This window comes from Nycticebus coucang, chromosome 9 (assembly GCF_027406575.1).
Source record: "Nycticebus coucang isolate mNycCou1 chromosome 9, mNycCou1.pri, whole genome shotgun sequence".
Taxonomy (NCBI): Eukaryota; Metazoa; Chordata; class Mammalia; order Primates; family Lorisidae; genus Nycticebus; species Nycticebus coucang.
The window spans coordinates 93087102-93102245 of record NC_069788.1 but is presented as its reverse complement, the minus strand read 5'-3'; the positions used below and the strand labels follow the sequence as shown (position 1 = coordinate 93102245).

General features: G+C 48.8%; 1 protein-coding gene across 2 annotated transcripts in view; it reads right to left on the bottom strand.

Annotated features, from left to right (window-relative positions):
* Positions 1-421: 421 nt before the first annotated feature.
* CCDC88C (coiled-coil domain containing 88C) overlaps positions 422-15144 on the bottom strand; it is a 150720-nt gene continuing 135997 nt past the window's right edge. The window contains exons 26-30 of one of the 2 annotated variants that reach the window (XM_053602662.1): positions 11449-11637; positions 9730-9795; positions 7121-7189; positions 5752-6041; positions 422-2662 (exon numbers count right to left, since the gene is read on the bottom strand). In XM_053602662.1, coding sequence (XP_053458637.1) covers positions 1649-2662; positions 5752-6041; positions 7121-7189; positions 9730-9795; positions 11449-11637 — 1628 coding nt within the window. In that variant the 3' untranslated portion in view covers positions 422-1648. Of the gene's footprint in view, positions 2663-5751; positions 6042-7120; positions 7190-9729; positions 9796-11448; positions 11638-13683; positions 13898-15144 lie in introns of those variants that run through there. The other variant, XM_053602663.1, reaches the window with a different exon arrangement.

Genomic DNA, 15144 nt, shown 5'->3' with positions numbered 1-15144 from the left:
CTGGGAGGCTAGAGACCAGCTTGAACGAGAGCAAGACCCCATCTCTACTCAAAAGAGAAAAACTAGTTGGGTGTTATGGCAGGCACCTATAGTCCCAGGTACTTGAGACTGAGGCAGGAGGATCACTTGTAGTAAGCTATGATGATGCCACTATACTCCAGACGGGGTGACAAAAAATAAATAAAAATAAAAAGCAACTATGGGGTAGGGGGAAGCTGTTGTGCAACAAACAGGAAACCTCTGCACTCCATATTGGTCCCCAGTTGGCTGTGTAGTAGCTTCACTTATGTAGAGTGACTAGCAAGTGGTGGATTCCAATGGTGGAGGAAGAGCCTTGGGGAGCAGAGGCAGAAAGCCCCAAGTCCCCAACAGCACACTTGATGCCTCTAACAATGTGCAGTGAGGAAAACCAGGACTCGCGTCTCTTCCATTCCATTTATTACAATCCTGTCCTGTGTTCCAGAACAGCTATTTAACAAACAACCCAAAATACTTCTAAAATGGATCTTGTTACCGTTCAAAACTCTCCCATTTCTTCCTTAGCATATTAAATCAAAAGGAGAAAAAAAAAAATCAATAGGTTTGGTTCAACCCAGGGGAAGCACCTTTACAATAGGAAACTAAATGTGTCAGGAATCTGACCAAACACACAAAGCAGCAGATAAGATTCCTGATAGAAAAGAATGACTCCCAACGGAACATAAATAGATCCCCCAAAGTATACATATTTCACATGAGTGTGTACATATATAATATATTAAAAGAAATTTGGTTTCTATCCCCAAAAGTTATTCAGAAATAAATCAACATCCCATCTGAGATAAAGGACATCGGGTGCTGTAGCCAGACGTCCTGTCACTATGTACACGTGCCAAGAGGGGAGGCTGGACAGGGACTTCTCTCTGTCCTGCTCCCCCAGGCCTGGCAGATCCAGTGTTTGTAGAAAAGTGAACCAGGGAATCTAGAAACAAGGTGCCTGTATGGCCCCTGGTGCCCACCATGCAGAGCCCAGGAGCCAACTGGAGGAGGGGAATAGAAGTCCAAGGCCACCCTGGGCCCCGGGGTAAAGGGAAGTGCTTGGGACCCAAGGAATGGAATAGCCACACTCCTGGTAGTTTTTAAGAGCAGGCCTGACTCTGGGGTCTGCCCAAGGCCCTTAAGATCTCTGTAGTACAGCCTGGGCGTCTCCCAGGACAAATGGCTTTTGAGAAAAAAGGGAGTGGGGTTTTCAGGCCCACCAGGGCTTAGTTTTGTGAGCCTGGGGTGTGTGTGTATCCTTTAATGGAGGTCAAGACGTTGCAAATGAGTATTCTACCAGGGCACGCTTGAATAGTGTCTGCTTTTGTATAAGTCAGTGTTGTCATTGAGTTCTAAGTGGTCCCCATGCCAAACTGGATTTGTTCAAAAGTATCAGTTGCTGGAAGCTGCAGATAGAGAAGCCGTGATACACACCTGGGAGTATAATCCTCTTACAGCTTGGCACAGTGTTTTCATTAACAAAACAAAAAGGGAAATGCTAGGAACCCCTTTCCTCATTCCAAACCCTTTCCCGGCACTGCAGGTGCCAACAGGAGAAAAGGCTGTTGGAATCAGAAAGTGCGTCAGTAGTGGGAAGACTCGGGAGCTGCCCATCCACGAGTCACTCAAGTCACACACAGCCATACTCATACCACACCGTCTGCTGGTCCCCTCCTGGCTCTGGGGACACTGGCGTGCTCTTTGAGCTGCTCCCCCTACTGCAGTCCTCAGGGCCCCGGCTGGTGTGAGCAGCAGTGTCAGGGGACCTACCTGGGCTCTTGGCTGGGAGCCCCTCGCTGTAGCTCTGCCCTGGGCCCCCATCTCCCTCTGAGAGACTGAGCCCCACCCGGACAGGGGCGATAGTGGCCACCTCCCCAGAGTGTGGGGCTGTTTTGGCCTTGGTCCTGGCAGCTGGGGCTGCAGCAGGTGAGAAGTGCTGGAGCTGGGAGTTGCTGCTGCTGCCACCACCTGCAGTGGCAATGGCTGGGACAGTTGCAGATTGTTGCAGGGGGACCAGCCTCTCTTCCTTTGGTGGAGCCAGTGAGAAGCGCCTCGTATCCACGGGCCGGCTGCGGGGGCCCTGAGAGGAGCCGCCAGTCTTTCCCACCAATGGGGTCCGCTCCCGGGCCAGGCTGTGGGAGTTGGGGAGTGTGGAGCTTTGCAGGGTGTGGCTGCCTGTCTCTCTGCCACCCGAGACCTCAGGAAGCCCTGGCTTCTGTAGGGACTCCTGTTTGCAGGCCTCTGGCCCGCTGGCTCGGAGGAGGTCAGCTGAGGCCAGGCTGAAGGCCCGGCTCAGGGAAGCACTCCGGCTGGTAGGTGTGTGGGAAGCTGGGGTCATTGTGGCCTGCCAGGGTCTGCCCAAAGACAGGCTCTGGGGAGGCTGGGCCTGTCTTGGGGATACACTGAGTAGGGCCGGGGCTTCGGCCTCAGGTGATCTGAAGTTTGGCTTGACACAATGCCCAGGCTTCAGCAACCTCCCCTCAGGGGTGGTGGCAGCCATCTTGATGGTGGGGGCTACAAGGCTGGTGGGCATCTTGGCCCCTTCTTTCCTGGTAGGTGGTCCTAGCTGGCCTCCAGTGGCTGGGGGATCACTGGCCTTTCGGAAGTATTCACTCAGCAGGTCATCCCGGCAGCTGGGAGTGTCCTATGAGAAGAAGGGAAAAAGGGTGGGGTGGGCTCAGGGCCACAGTACAGTGGTTATTGTGCCAGCCACATACAACGAGGGTGGCGGGTTTGAACCCGGCCTAGGACAGTTAAACAACAATGACAACTCCAACCAAAAAATAGCTGGGCGTTGTGGCAGGTGCCTGTAGTCCCAGCTACTTAGGAGGCTGAGACAAGAGAATCGTTTAAGCCCAAGAGTTTGAGGTTGCTGTGAGCTGCACTCTACCAAGGGCGACACAGTGAGACTCTGTCTCAAAAAAAAAAAAAAAAAGAAAAGAAAAAGACAAAGGGAGGGGTGGGAATGAAGGGGAGATGGGGGCGGTCCTCAGAGCCTCCTCTCATCCAGGACATCCCTGCACAGCCCACACGGCCAGGACTGGACTTTCTGCTCCTGCCTGGCTTGAAGACTTCACCTTGGGCCACTGGGAGAAAGAGAAATAAGAGCAGCTCCTTCACATGCCAGGGGACATGAGAGACTGAGCCCCACCTGGACAGGGGCGATAGTGGCCACCTCCCCAGAGTGCGGGGGTGTTTTGGCCTTGGTCCTGGCAGCTGGGGCTGCAGCAGGTGAGAAGTGCTGGCTCATGAAAAGCCAGAACCCTCCCTACCACCCAGGCCTTTCTCCGGGTCCCAGAAAGGGAAGAGAGAGGCAGAAAGCCCAAGATGGGAACAGCAGGGCTGCACAGGGAAGGGAAGCTCCCAGACAGTCCGGCCCACCAACCTATCCCATCAAGCTGCCACCTGATGCACTTCCCCTACCCCATGGAGGCAAAAGCCTGCAAGCCCGCATGGAAGCTGCAGCCTTCTGTAAACGGGGGTTTCTCCTGAGGCTGAGGAAGACAGATGAGGAAGGGAAATGACCTCACACAAGACATGAGGGTCGGAAGTGTCAGTCCAGAGCTCAGGAGCCATCTGCACCTGTTAAAAGCTCCTGCCCTTCGAAAACAAATGGATGAGGGTCAATGCAACAGAGATGCAATCTGCTGTTTCATGCCAATCTGATGCTCCAGAGCTTGGGTGGGTGTTGTTGAGATCTGGGATTGTTCCTATACACAGGTACCACTTACACCCACAAGAGCCACATGTGTAACTGCCAGAAACCTCACTTAATTCTTAAAGCAAACTTGCAAGGTTGTTTAAAGGCAAAGGCAAAGAAATTGAGGTCATGGGCTGTTCAGCTCCTCTGTGCACACTTCTAGGTCTCTGATACCCATTCACAGAAGACCACCCTCTGTGGCCACCAAGGGAGCCCCATCCAGGGCTGCCCCTCCACAGTACCACTAACATGCAGGAAATGGAGGTGAGGGCTCTCTGGGATGGAAACTGCCATTGGCACTAGGGTAGGGGAGCTGGGTGTGTCAAGTGCTGGAGTCCTGGGGCTACTCTTTCCAGGCACAGAGCAAGGCTAGGGATAGGTGGCTCGCTGGGTGCCAAGCATCAGCTTCCAACAGAAACTACTGCAGCAAGACGATCTTGGTCTCATCTAAGCCACAGAGCAGCAGGTCTCTGTATCCCCAACATCTCCAAAGGGAAGGGAAATGCACAGCATCAGGCTTATAACCAGAAAGGACTGAGAAGGAAACCCCTCCAGTCACAGGCACCTCCGATTTCTGGAGTGAGCTCGTTTAGTTTGTTAGACCAGTGACTGCGAGTGTGGGGCCTGCTCAGCTATAAGAGCATCATCTGGGGTACTCAGCCCTACTATGAAACTAATTTAGGGCTTTCACATGAAAGCTATAACCCAGTTACAACCTAAGAATAGGAGGAAGGGAGAAAGGGAGGGAAGGGGTGGGGGAGGTGGGTAGAGGGAAGGGGATTGGTGGGATTACACCTGCGGTGCATCTTACAAGGGTACATGTGAAACTTGGTAAATGGGGAATGTAAGTGTCTTGGCACAGTAACTGAGAGAATGCCAGGAAGGCTATGTTAACCAGTGTGATGAAAGTGTGTCAAACGGTCTGTGAAGCTAGTGAATGATGCCCCATGATCATATCAATGTACACAGCTATGATTTAATAAAATAAATAAGTAAAAAAGAGCATCATCTGGGAATTTATTAAAGATGGAAATTTGTGGCAAGACTCACCTTGGACCTACTGAATCAGAAACTCAGGGAGCCAGCCCCTGGGGTCTGGCAAAGGCTAGACCCTTACTATAGGATAGAGAAAAGTCCAACTGCTTTCATTTCAGGGGGAATGAAAGCAAAAAAATTGCAAGTACTAAAAATCCTCAAATGGTCTCAACCGCAAGACACAGTACACTTCATTCACTCAATAACCCAGCAGCTCAGATGACTGGGATCAGAGCATAGCTAAGAAGCTTTACAAAAGCTAAATGAAGATGCTGGAAAGGTGGCAGAAGAAGATACGTCAGCAGGTGGTGTCTGGGGTTAGGAGTCACAGAGCAGAGGCCAGCAAACTAGGGCTATGGCCAAATCCAGCTTGCTGCCCCCACACACACCCCCTGTGAGCTGAAAGTAGGTTTTACATTTTTAAAGGACTGAAAAAAATTGTTTTTTAAAGAATAGTATTTGAAGACACATGACAATCATATGAAATTCAAATGTCAGCATCTATAAGTAAAGTTTTATTGGATGACAGCCGGGCCTGTCCCCTGGCATATGATAGGTGTCTGCTTTTTCTAAAGTGCTCGAGTTGAATAGCCACAACAGAGGCTGTGTGGCCTGGAAAGCCTAAAATATGTAATTTACTGGCCGTTTCAAGGCTCTTAAAAGTTTGCCAATCCCTGCTAGAGAAGACTCAAGGTAAACAGGTACTCAGAGCTCTGCCACAAAACCTAGTGTGAGGTCCCGCCCCTGCAGGTGGGTGCTGGCCAGCAGCTCTGCCAGCTCACTTCCCAGGCATGGAGGAAAGCAGCCTCCAAGGTCTGAGAGCTGGCGGCCAGCTGGTGGTGACTGCCAGTGAGTGCTATCATCCTCCCCTGTTCATACCAGCTCTGTGCCTGGGCCTCTCCTCCCCTGCCCCATCCCTTTCTAGGACTCCCGTTACAAGCCAGGGAGAGATTGAAGTGGGGGAAGAGAGACCCATGCTCCATGCCCCGGCCACTCACAGGGGTTGGGGAGCTCCGGTTGCTTTCCTCTAAGAATTCCTCCAAGGTGACCATCTCACTGCTGGGGGAAGCTGAGCAGGGCCGCACCCCCATATGGGAAGGTGCTGCACCCCTCTTCTGGGCACCCTCCTGGGAGACAGGCCCATTCCGAGGTGGGGGGTACTCATGGCGGCCAAGGGCGCTGCGTCCTGGGGTGCTGGCATCCCGGGGCATAGTGGCTGGGTCTCTGCTGGGGATCAGGTCTTCGCTGCTGAAGCTCTCAGACCTGCCATGGAGCTGGTCGGAGGAACCTGGGTCAGGGTGGGTGACACAGAGGAGCACATGTCAGTCTCAGCCACGCACCTGCTGGCTTCCAGTGGGCTCTGCACTGCCTCTGGCTCAGGATAGAGAGAAAACTCCACGCCCAAATCCAGGGCTCGCTCCTAGTGGGGCACAGTTTTGGATGTTAAAGGAACTTTCAGAATTCTTTTGAGTTTCACATTGTCTTTTAAAAGCAAAGAACACGAGATAAAAGTGGAAAGCTGCTGATTGAAATTATCAATGGCTGTAAGGCACAGCTCTTGTTAGCTCTCACTCAGGTATTAGAAGTCTATTCAGCACCTACTATGTGCTAGGTGCTTTTCTGGGGCCCAGTCATGGGGAAGCTAACAAAAACATCTTTCTAAGACATCACCCACATTCTTTTTTGAAAAATGCTCAGGGAACATTCATGAAGACAAACTACATTACATACCAAAACAAACTAAAAATTTTCAAACAATCAAAATCGTCTGTACGAGTAGTCTGACCACAGTGGAACGGAACTATTGTTACTATCCCCATTCTATAGATGATATAACTGAGACTCTTGGGACCTACTCTCAGAGCTGGTCAGTGGGGGAGAAGGGATGTGAACCCTGCTCTATTGTAACCTCCAAAAGCCCATGCCTGGTACCATGTTGTGTGACCTATGAAATCATCATAATGAATTTTAAAGTCTTATTCATTTAAGTATGTTTTCTATTCTTTTTTTTTTTTTTTTTGAGACAGAGTCTCACTACGTCACCCTCAGTAGAGTGCCATAGCATCACAGCTTATAGCAACCTCAAACTCTTGGGCTCAAGCGATTCTCTTGCTCAGCCTCCCAAGGAGCTGGGACTACAGGTGCCCACCACAACACCCGGCTATTTTTGGTTGCAGCTGTCATTGTTGGCTAGATGGCCCGGGGCCGAGTTCGAACCTGCCACCTTCGGTGTATGTGGCTGGCGCCATAACCACTGTACTATGGGCACAGAGCCAATTTAAGTCTGTTTTAAATTATAAGAATACTACATGAGCCCAGAGCCAAACATGCAAATAAATTTTTAAAAGTCCACAGGTAAACACTTACCTTTTAGGTTAAGAGGTGAGCTGTTGTTGGATGTATTTCTACTGCTGTCTAAACTACTTGGCCGGGACACTGAAATGAAATGGTAATATTTAGCTTACGGGGCCACAGACTGGGTATAGCCCAGATTAAACCATCTAATCTGAGAATAATTATGTACCAAAGCAATTCCATGCCAATGCTAAGGCCAATGCCCCAAGGCAGGAAGGACTTTGAGAGTCTCTCCATACTTGGATGAGGAAGTTTAGTGCCACTGAGTGCTAGGCACAGTACGCAGCAGGCTGTCAAAAAATGACAACCTTGGTTATCTATTTTTATTAGGTCTAGATTTACAGTTTAAAACTATCGTGTTAACAAAGGAAATCTCACACAGAACTCCAGTACGGAGCACAGACAAAAGGGGTTGCTCTGGGTAAACTGGAGGTTGGGGTTGGGAGGAGGCCCACTCTTATTACTGCACAGAGCTTTCTGGAACATGTGAGAACAGCTCCTGCCAAGGCCATGGGGAAAAGAGATGAGGGGCTATTCAAGACGCCTCGTGCACGTGTGTACATATACGCAAGCACCTGCCTGCACACAGGGAGATGTCATGTGAGGTGACCCACAGGGAGCAGGTGCTGGGGACCCCAGAAGGAAAAGGAGCATTCACTTCTCCTGGCTCTTTGCTGTTCTTCAGTTTTGTGACACTTGCCTCAAATTTCTACCTGCCCCACAGGGAAAGTCAAGGTTTATGGTGACAAGTGCCAAGGGAACCTAGCCCTCGTATTCACTGTGGGTGCTTTGCCCGAGTGTGTCTGTGCCTCACTGCCCTCTTTTGGGAAGGCTAGCACCACCCCTACAAAGGACAAGCCATCCGTTCCAGGGCTCCAGGCCTCCCATGAGCCTTTCTCCCTGCAGCATGCCCCATGTCAGAATGCCTTGTGACAGAGGCGTTGTTTCAGCCATCCCCAAGTCTCCCTAGCACACAGCAGGTGCTAAGCTCAACAGCCCAGAGACAGGTCGGCACCTACTGCTCAGTGATTAGGGCCCAGCCCCATGTACCTAGCCTGGTGGGTTTGAACCCAGCCCAGGCCTGCTAAACAACAATGACAACAACAACAAAAAATAGCTGGGTGTTGTAGTGGGCACCTGTAGTCCCAGCTACTTGGGAGGCTGAGGCAAGAGAATCGCTTAAGCCCAAGAGTTTGAGGTTGTTGTGAGCTGTGATGCCACAGCACTCTACCAAGGGCGACACAGTGAGACTCTGTCTCAACAAACAAACAAACAAACAAAAACAGCCCCAAGAGCCTGCAAGACACACACCCTGAGGTCATCTGCTTGCTGTTATCCCAAGGAAACCTTGTCCAAGTTTCTTGGATTCATGAGGTACTGTGAGCTCCAAGTGCTGGTGAGCTCTGCAAACAGCAGGCATCTGGAAACACTTGTTAGCAAACAGTGTCTGGGGATGAGCCATAACACACTTGGTGTTCATGAAAAGTGTGAAAACAGAGAAAGGGAAAGTCTGAGATAAACACACGCATGGCTCTCTTTAAAAACAATCAAGTTGGAAGAACAGAGAGAGGGAAGGAGGGAGGGGGTTAGGGCCTTGGTGTGTGCCACACCTTTTGATGACAAGACTCGATTGCAAGAGGGACTTTGCCTAACAAATGCAATCAGTGTAACCTGGTTTCTTGTACCCTCAAAGAATCCCCAACAATTAAAAAAAAAAGATCAAGTTTCAGTACACAGAAACTGTTACCAGTTTCAAGCGCTGCATCACAGATCCCTTTGGGTTCTTTTCCTTGATAAAAAGAAGCCAGAGGAGTCAGAACATTTGTGAAGAAAACCCCTTGGTCAGCTGACTGGTCACAGCCATAGCCGTTTGGTGACATGTCTGGGGCAGATTCCTGCTGTTGTGTTATCCTTCACACTGGGCAGAGGGGCCCCTGTGTCAAACTGTCCCAGGCCTTTACTCCCGTGAACTGCAGGTGTCCGTGTTTGTACGGACGTGTGTCCACATTGGGGAACTTTTTAGACAACAGATAGGTCAGAAGAGAACACTGGCTCCTGCACTTACCGACCACTTCAGAAGCAAGGAGGATTCAACATAAACTTTTGAGAAGTTTTTTTTAGGATTTCCACCCCCCCCTCCCTTTTAGGGTTGGTTTTCAAAAATTAAAACAAACCAAAACAGCTTTTAATTTTTGAGAAATCTGGTACCTTCGACTGTTTCCCATTTGTAGAAATTTACAATATGCCTAGATCAAATGACAAGCACTTGTAACAATTTCTAAGACTAAATACAACCCAGAGCTACTACAGGCAACTATAACCCAAGTGAGGACAGTGAGAGAGGCCTTCCTGGCAAACTGGAGGGGTGCCTGAAAGCAAAGGGCAGGGGGTGGTAGTGGTGGTCAGAACTTCCAGAACTGCAAAGAGTAGGAGGCAGTTAACTCCCCACCACAGGAGGTAAGGGGAAACTTCAGGCTTGGGCCCCTGGGGAGGACAAGAAATGGGTTTCCCCTCTTCCCACCTTCACCTATTTTGCGCTTTGCCACACTGGACTTAGACTGAAGAAAATGTACCACTGACAAAATCAAGTGTAAGAACCAGGCTAAAGGGCGGACACTCACCATACTGCCTGTGGCTGAGCTCCAGCTCCAGGGATGGCTCGCAGAGGTTGTCATCTGAATTACAGCCTACAGTGAAAACAAGGTTGGTGACACAGGGTTCCAGGACGTGCACCATCCACAGAGAAACCCCAGGCCAACCCCTGGGAATGAGGGAGGGGACTCAGACTATGCCTTTGGGACCTGCCTCCCCTATCCCTCTGTGCTTGCCCTGCTGAGCCAACCCTAACCCTGCCATCCCATTTAACCTGTGCACTGACTGAGGGGAAGAATAATGGTGAATTCTGGCCTAAGGATAATACAAAAGGAACGGAGTATTTAGTACCCCGGGGAGCTGCAGGGCCAGCCATGAAAGACTTTTGAGGGGGTTACATTGTCTTCAGGTGGCAGGAGGAAGGAAGAGAAAGAAAAAGAAGCTGAATTGGAATCTATAACGAAGGACAGGCTGATTCCTTCAAGTTTACTGTGCATTCACCTTTCCCAACCAGAAACAGACTCAGAAATCCCAAGATCTCAATATACTGGCCTTTCTGGGAAGACTGGCAGATGTCCCATGCCTCCAGCCTATTAGTTTCTATCCAAGAGCAGACCCTGGGCCCCCTCCAAAACAATGATAGGCATTGTAATGCCAAAGGCAGTTACACGCCCACCAGCTGTGGTTATCTGGAGCTCCAGGGTCCCCTGTAGCATTGCTTTGTTTTTCTTGTCAAGCCAATGTTAGGCACTCGGGGCTCCAAGAGTGGATGGTATTGCTCTCTCAGACTTCCAGCGCCCAGAGGCAATCATTTTTAATTCTTTTAGCTGTTTCTTTGAATATTTCCCTATTTCTTATATTACAAGCAAAATGTCTTTTTTCAGTCTTAAGCATTATCTTTGCCTTTCTGTCTGCATATTTTAAATTGCCGAATGCTCTTCTTCCTTCCCACTGCTCCTTTTTATAGCATCCTGCTCTCATTTCACAGTCTCCCTTCTCTCTGACCATATGAAGGGCGGGCGTCTTAAAGGTTTCATCTCTGTGCTTAACGTCTGTTTACTCCAGCTGCCTTCTGCATCAGTTTTTGATCTCTGGTGTGAGAGACTCTCCTGAGGTGTCTGGGAATCCTTGAACTTCCACAGTGTCACCTGGCAAGATCTAAGCCATTCTGAGAATCTCTCAAGCTCATGCAATTACTCCAAGAGTGTTGTCGTCTCATACTGAAAGGGGAGCATACACATAGCTCCTGGTATGCTGGGAGACAGGGAGTTCGCAAACACTTCACTGAATCCCTTTGTTTCCAGTACAAACACCTGTCTCAACTGTGCCAGTGAACTTCCCAGCTCACACAGTCCAAGTTCTTCTCTCTAGAGAAAGAAATCTCCAAACTTCTACCAAGGTGGAGTAAGGGCAGTTGCCTGGTTTTAGCCCAAACTCTGCTTCTCAGCCCTAGCTTCACCTCCTGTCTGAAGCTACTTGGTGTCACTACTTCCTGAATGCTGGTGGTGCGTTCTAAAGCTTTTCCCATTAGCACGGGCCTCCAGATGATAAGTTCTTTGTCCAAAGTTACTCGGCTAGGAAGCAGAGCTTGAGGTTTGAACTTGTGTCTGTGATGCCAGCGTAACCACTCTGCTCATTACCTCTTGGCCTGAGAGGGGGGACACACGCCCCTGGCCTCAGACAGCCTGGGGTCTCTAGAACAACACCGGGCCCCGATTCTCACCCTTCTGAAGGAGTCCACGACTCACCTTTGGTGCGGTCTGGGTGCCGGGAGAGGGGGGTGGAGCTGGAAGGGGTGGTGGTAGGGGCCAAGGATGAACAGGTCCGGGAGCCCAGCTCCAAGGGCCAGGACTTCATGGCCGGGTCAGGAGGGGCATCTGTGCGGTCAAGGCTGCCTCCGTGCGAGGACCCTCGTTTTGGCTTTAAATCCCCGGGGCCTGGGCCAGAAGAGGACATTGAGAAATGAGGTTGCCAAATCCTGTGCACAGGCTTGGGGGAACCACACCAAGGCCCAGAAGCAGAGGCAGCAGGGCACAAGGACCACAGAGACAAAAGCTGAGCTGTCACAGCTCCTGGGGCATAATTTAAATGGGGGTGCGGTGGGGGAAGCTGACTCTAGGCCTAAGTCAGAGGCCCCATGAGGGTGCCTCTGGCTCTAATGATGGGTGATACTGCCAGCTGCGAAAGGCTGGGAGCAAACAAGGGAGAACTCAAGAGGATGAAACTGTTGATGAAAGTCCATCCAACACACTAGCCATCAGGCACACCTCCCACGGAGTAGCGTCAGAAACACCAATCCCCAACCCATACAGATCCTAGCAGATGTCTGCCCAGGACCACCCTCACCTGTAGCCAAGGATCTGAAGTTCTGCCACCCGGCTTTACTTAAGACTTCAAATACACAGTTTACTATGTATTGCCAACCTCACAATATATAGTTTTTAAACAGAGAAGATTTCATCTCTGCATGGTAAGACGGCAAGATGATTCTCACCTTTGATCGTCTGCTTTTCTGCAATCTCTCGATTTTTCTACCATGAACGTAAATTCTTGTCAATATTACATAAAACCACATGTAAAAAATATTTAAAACAGAACCCAAACCAACTGCCCCATAAGAAAGAGGATGGGATCTCCAAATACAAGACAAAAACTAACATGGTTGGAGTCCCTAACAGATGACAAAACATTCTGCAAAATGTCCCACTCCGTGTGCCCCAAAGAGCCACGGATGCAGAGCCGGGACTCAGTGCTCAGATTCGGCTCCTTTGCACATCTGCTCCCTCTGCCCTTCTAAGCCTTCAAAGTCGGCTCACTGTACAGTTTTAAGCACCCAGATGTTACAATGTGAAAAGTTTGGATTTTGAAAGATAACCTTGATGAGAAGCAAGATTCAAGTTTGGTGGCATGAACTGGGACAGGGGATGTTGAGGTGAGGATCCAGAGGGGAAGCAGAGATGAGCGAACAGTTAGCATGAGCGGCAGACAGAGAAACAGCACCATCTCAGCGTCATGCGTGGAAGCCAAAGGCCTGGAGGACCCAGGACCGCAGCAGCCCAAGGTTCCCAGAGCAGGTTGATGAGATGGAGTCGGTGGCATGTTAACCAACTTTAACATTTTTACAGTTATGTATTTGTTCGTATAGTGATGCTCATTTTCCATTTATAGTATTGATAATAATCTTTCCTTTGAAAATGAATGTAACTGAGAACTATGAGTCAACCTCAGGCAAAGTATGTAAATAATCCTATAGGTTGTATAAGGACATGGCAAAAATCAAGAAGATGGTATAGAAATGGCTGAAATAGCACAGCAGATAATGACTTTGCTGGCCAGCATTTTTCTTGCTCTGGCCGTGATCTGGGTGCTGATGTTCTTTCTGTCCCTACTGTCTTAACTTCAGCATCCAAGACGTCAGAGAACCACAGCACAGTCATAACACTTCATTCTGGGCTGAACTCGGGCTGGGCAGAATCAATGCAATTATTCAAAGTCTCTGAATGAAGCAATCAATCCTTCAACATACAGAACACATTAAAAAGGGCTGTTTTAGCCAATAACTCGGTGCTCTGACAAAAAGGAGGAGAAAAGGGCAGTGGTTTTAAATTTAGCTGCTTTAAAAATAAGTCTGCAAAAAGAAAACCTTACTTGACAGAGGCTGTATATTTGAGGAAGCACAGCAGCCACGGACCGGTTCTGCTGGACACAAAGGCACAAAACAAGCTTGCAGGTGCAAGAGAGGGGCGGAAGCACACGGCCACTTGACTTACTTAGTATGGACATCCTGGCCCAAGGACACGTATATCCTGAGGCTCCCCTAACACTGTGAAGAAATGGTCCAGGGAGTGTGACAACTCTTCTTCTATTTTGAAATCAGAATCCACGCTGGCTACTTTAAGCTTGGAATTGGGGCAGGAGTAGGGTCCACTATAGGCCATCTGGCCTTTAGGTCTTGGTTTGTTTTTTTGTTTGTTTGAATTTCAGAAATGAAGACGGATACATGATGCAGACACATGATAAAGGAAAGGGATTAGAAATCTCCAATGTCTGAGAAAGAGAGAGGCTCATTAGGAGAGGATGGGATGTCAGAGGAGGACCAGAACCGCAGGCGTTTAGAGAGAGCTGGGTGGGTCGCTGGAGACTTGTCTTTGTCCTTGCTTTTGCTTCTCAAAAAGGGACTCTTTTTGCGCTGGCATGCTAAAGTGATATCACCCGGAAAACCCAAAAAAGAAGGAAAAATAAATAAATAAAATGAACAGTTACAAACGAATCTAAATTAGATACATGTACTTAGGAAACCAGAATCCTGTCTGGTCCAAGAAAGATGAAAATAATACCCAATACTCAAGACCAGAATCAGGGCTCAGTGACTCATGTATACTTGAGCTCAATTTAATTAATTTAGAGGCATCTTAACGCCAACGATTTACTTATTCAGCCCACGAGGAGAATGACATACTGCCTGAAGAGCCAATGGCTAGACAATTTTTCAATTTCAGTGTGTTAAATTATTAAATGAGAATGCTTATTAATTTAGGACCTGGCTTCTCTTACTCATCCATTTTAATGACAGGGTCCCTGACAACTCAGCTCACACGCTCCTCTTGTTTCCATTCAAAGACCTTGGAAACACTTAATGATATGTTTCTGGCCCGCTGTAATGAAATAGTCTGCCTGAAGTGTTCACTAATAATTTTTATATTTCTAAAATAATCTCTTTTGCCAGACTGAATTTCGAAATAATTAAACTATCTCATTTTCATACCAAAAAACTCCTCAATGCCAAGAAAAATCATTTCCTTTTAGATCTACTTTATATCCTTCACTTCAGCCTGTGGACTTTAAGTTACAGAGTCTTAACAAAGCAGACAATTGGTCTAGCTTCCCAAACATGTTTCATATTAACATTAACCAACCTGAGTGAGGATTAAAGTTGATACCAGAATCTCTTATTATTTCTTCCTCCACAGCACCACCTGGTGGCCATGGCTCACAACACAGAATAAGGGATCCACTTAATGCTGGTGTCCCTGCAGCCCAGCTCAAGGCTGGGCTCTTGTTCAGCATCTCCAAGGACCAAAATAACTGGAACTGGAGAGTTTGGGCTCCCGAGTCTTCAATCCAGTGCACTGCACTGGATCCCACTTACCACCGTAAGTGTTTAACCTTGTCAAGCCTCACCTTCACAACCCTAAAAGGGGACAGTAATCACACCTAGCCCATAGGGTAGTTAGGATGAAATGGGACAGATAAAATGCAGAAAGTAGCTAAAAAGGTGCTGAGTCCAGAGAAAGTACTCAAGCCCATGGTGGCTGCTGCTGAAAATCATCACTGATGGGCTCCTGCACGGGTGCAACTGGACAGTTTGGGCCAGCCAAGTATTCTTTTCTCTCTGAATGCTTTCCTTAACTCAGTGAGACTAATTATATAGTTAATTAATTCAA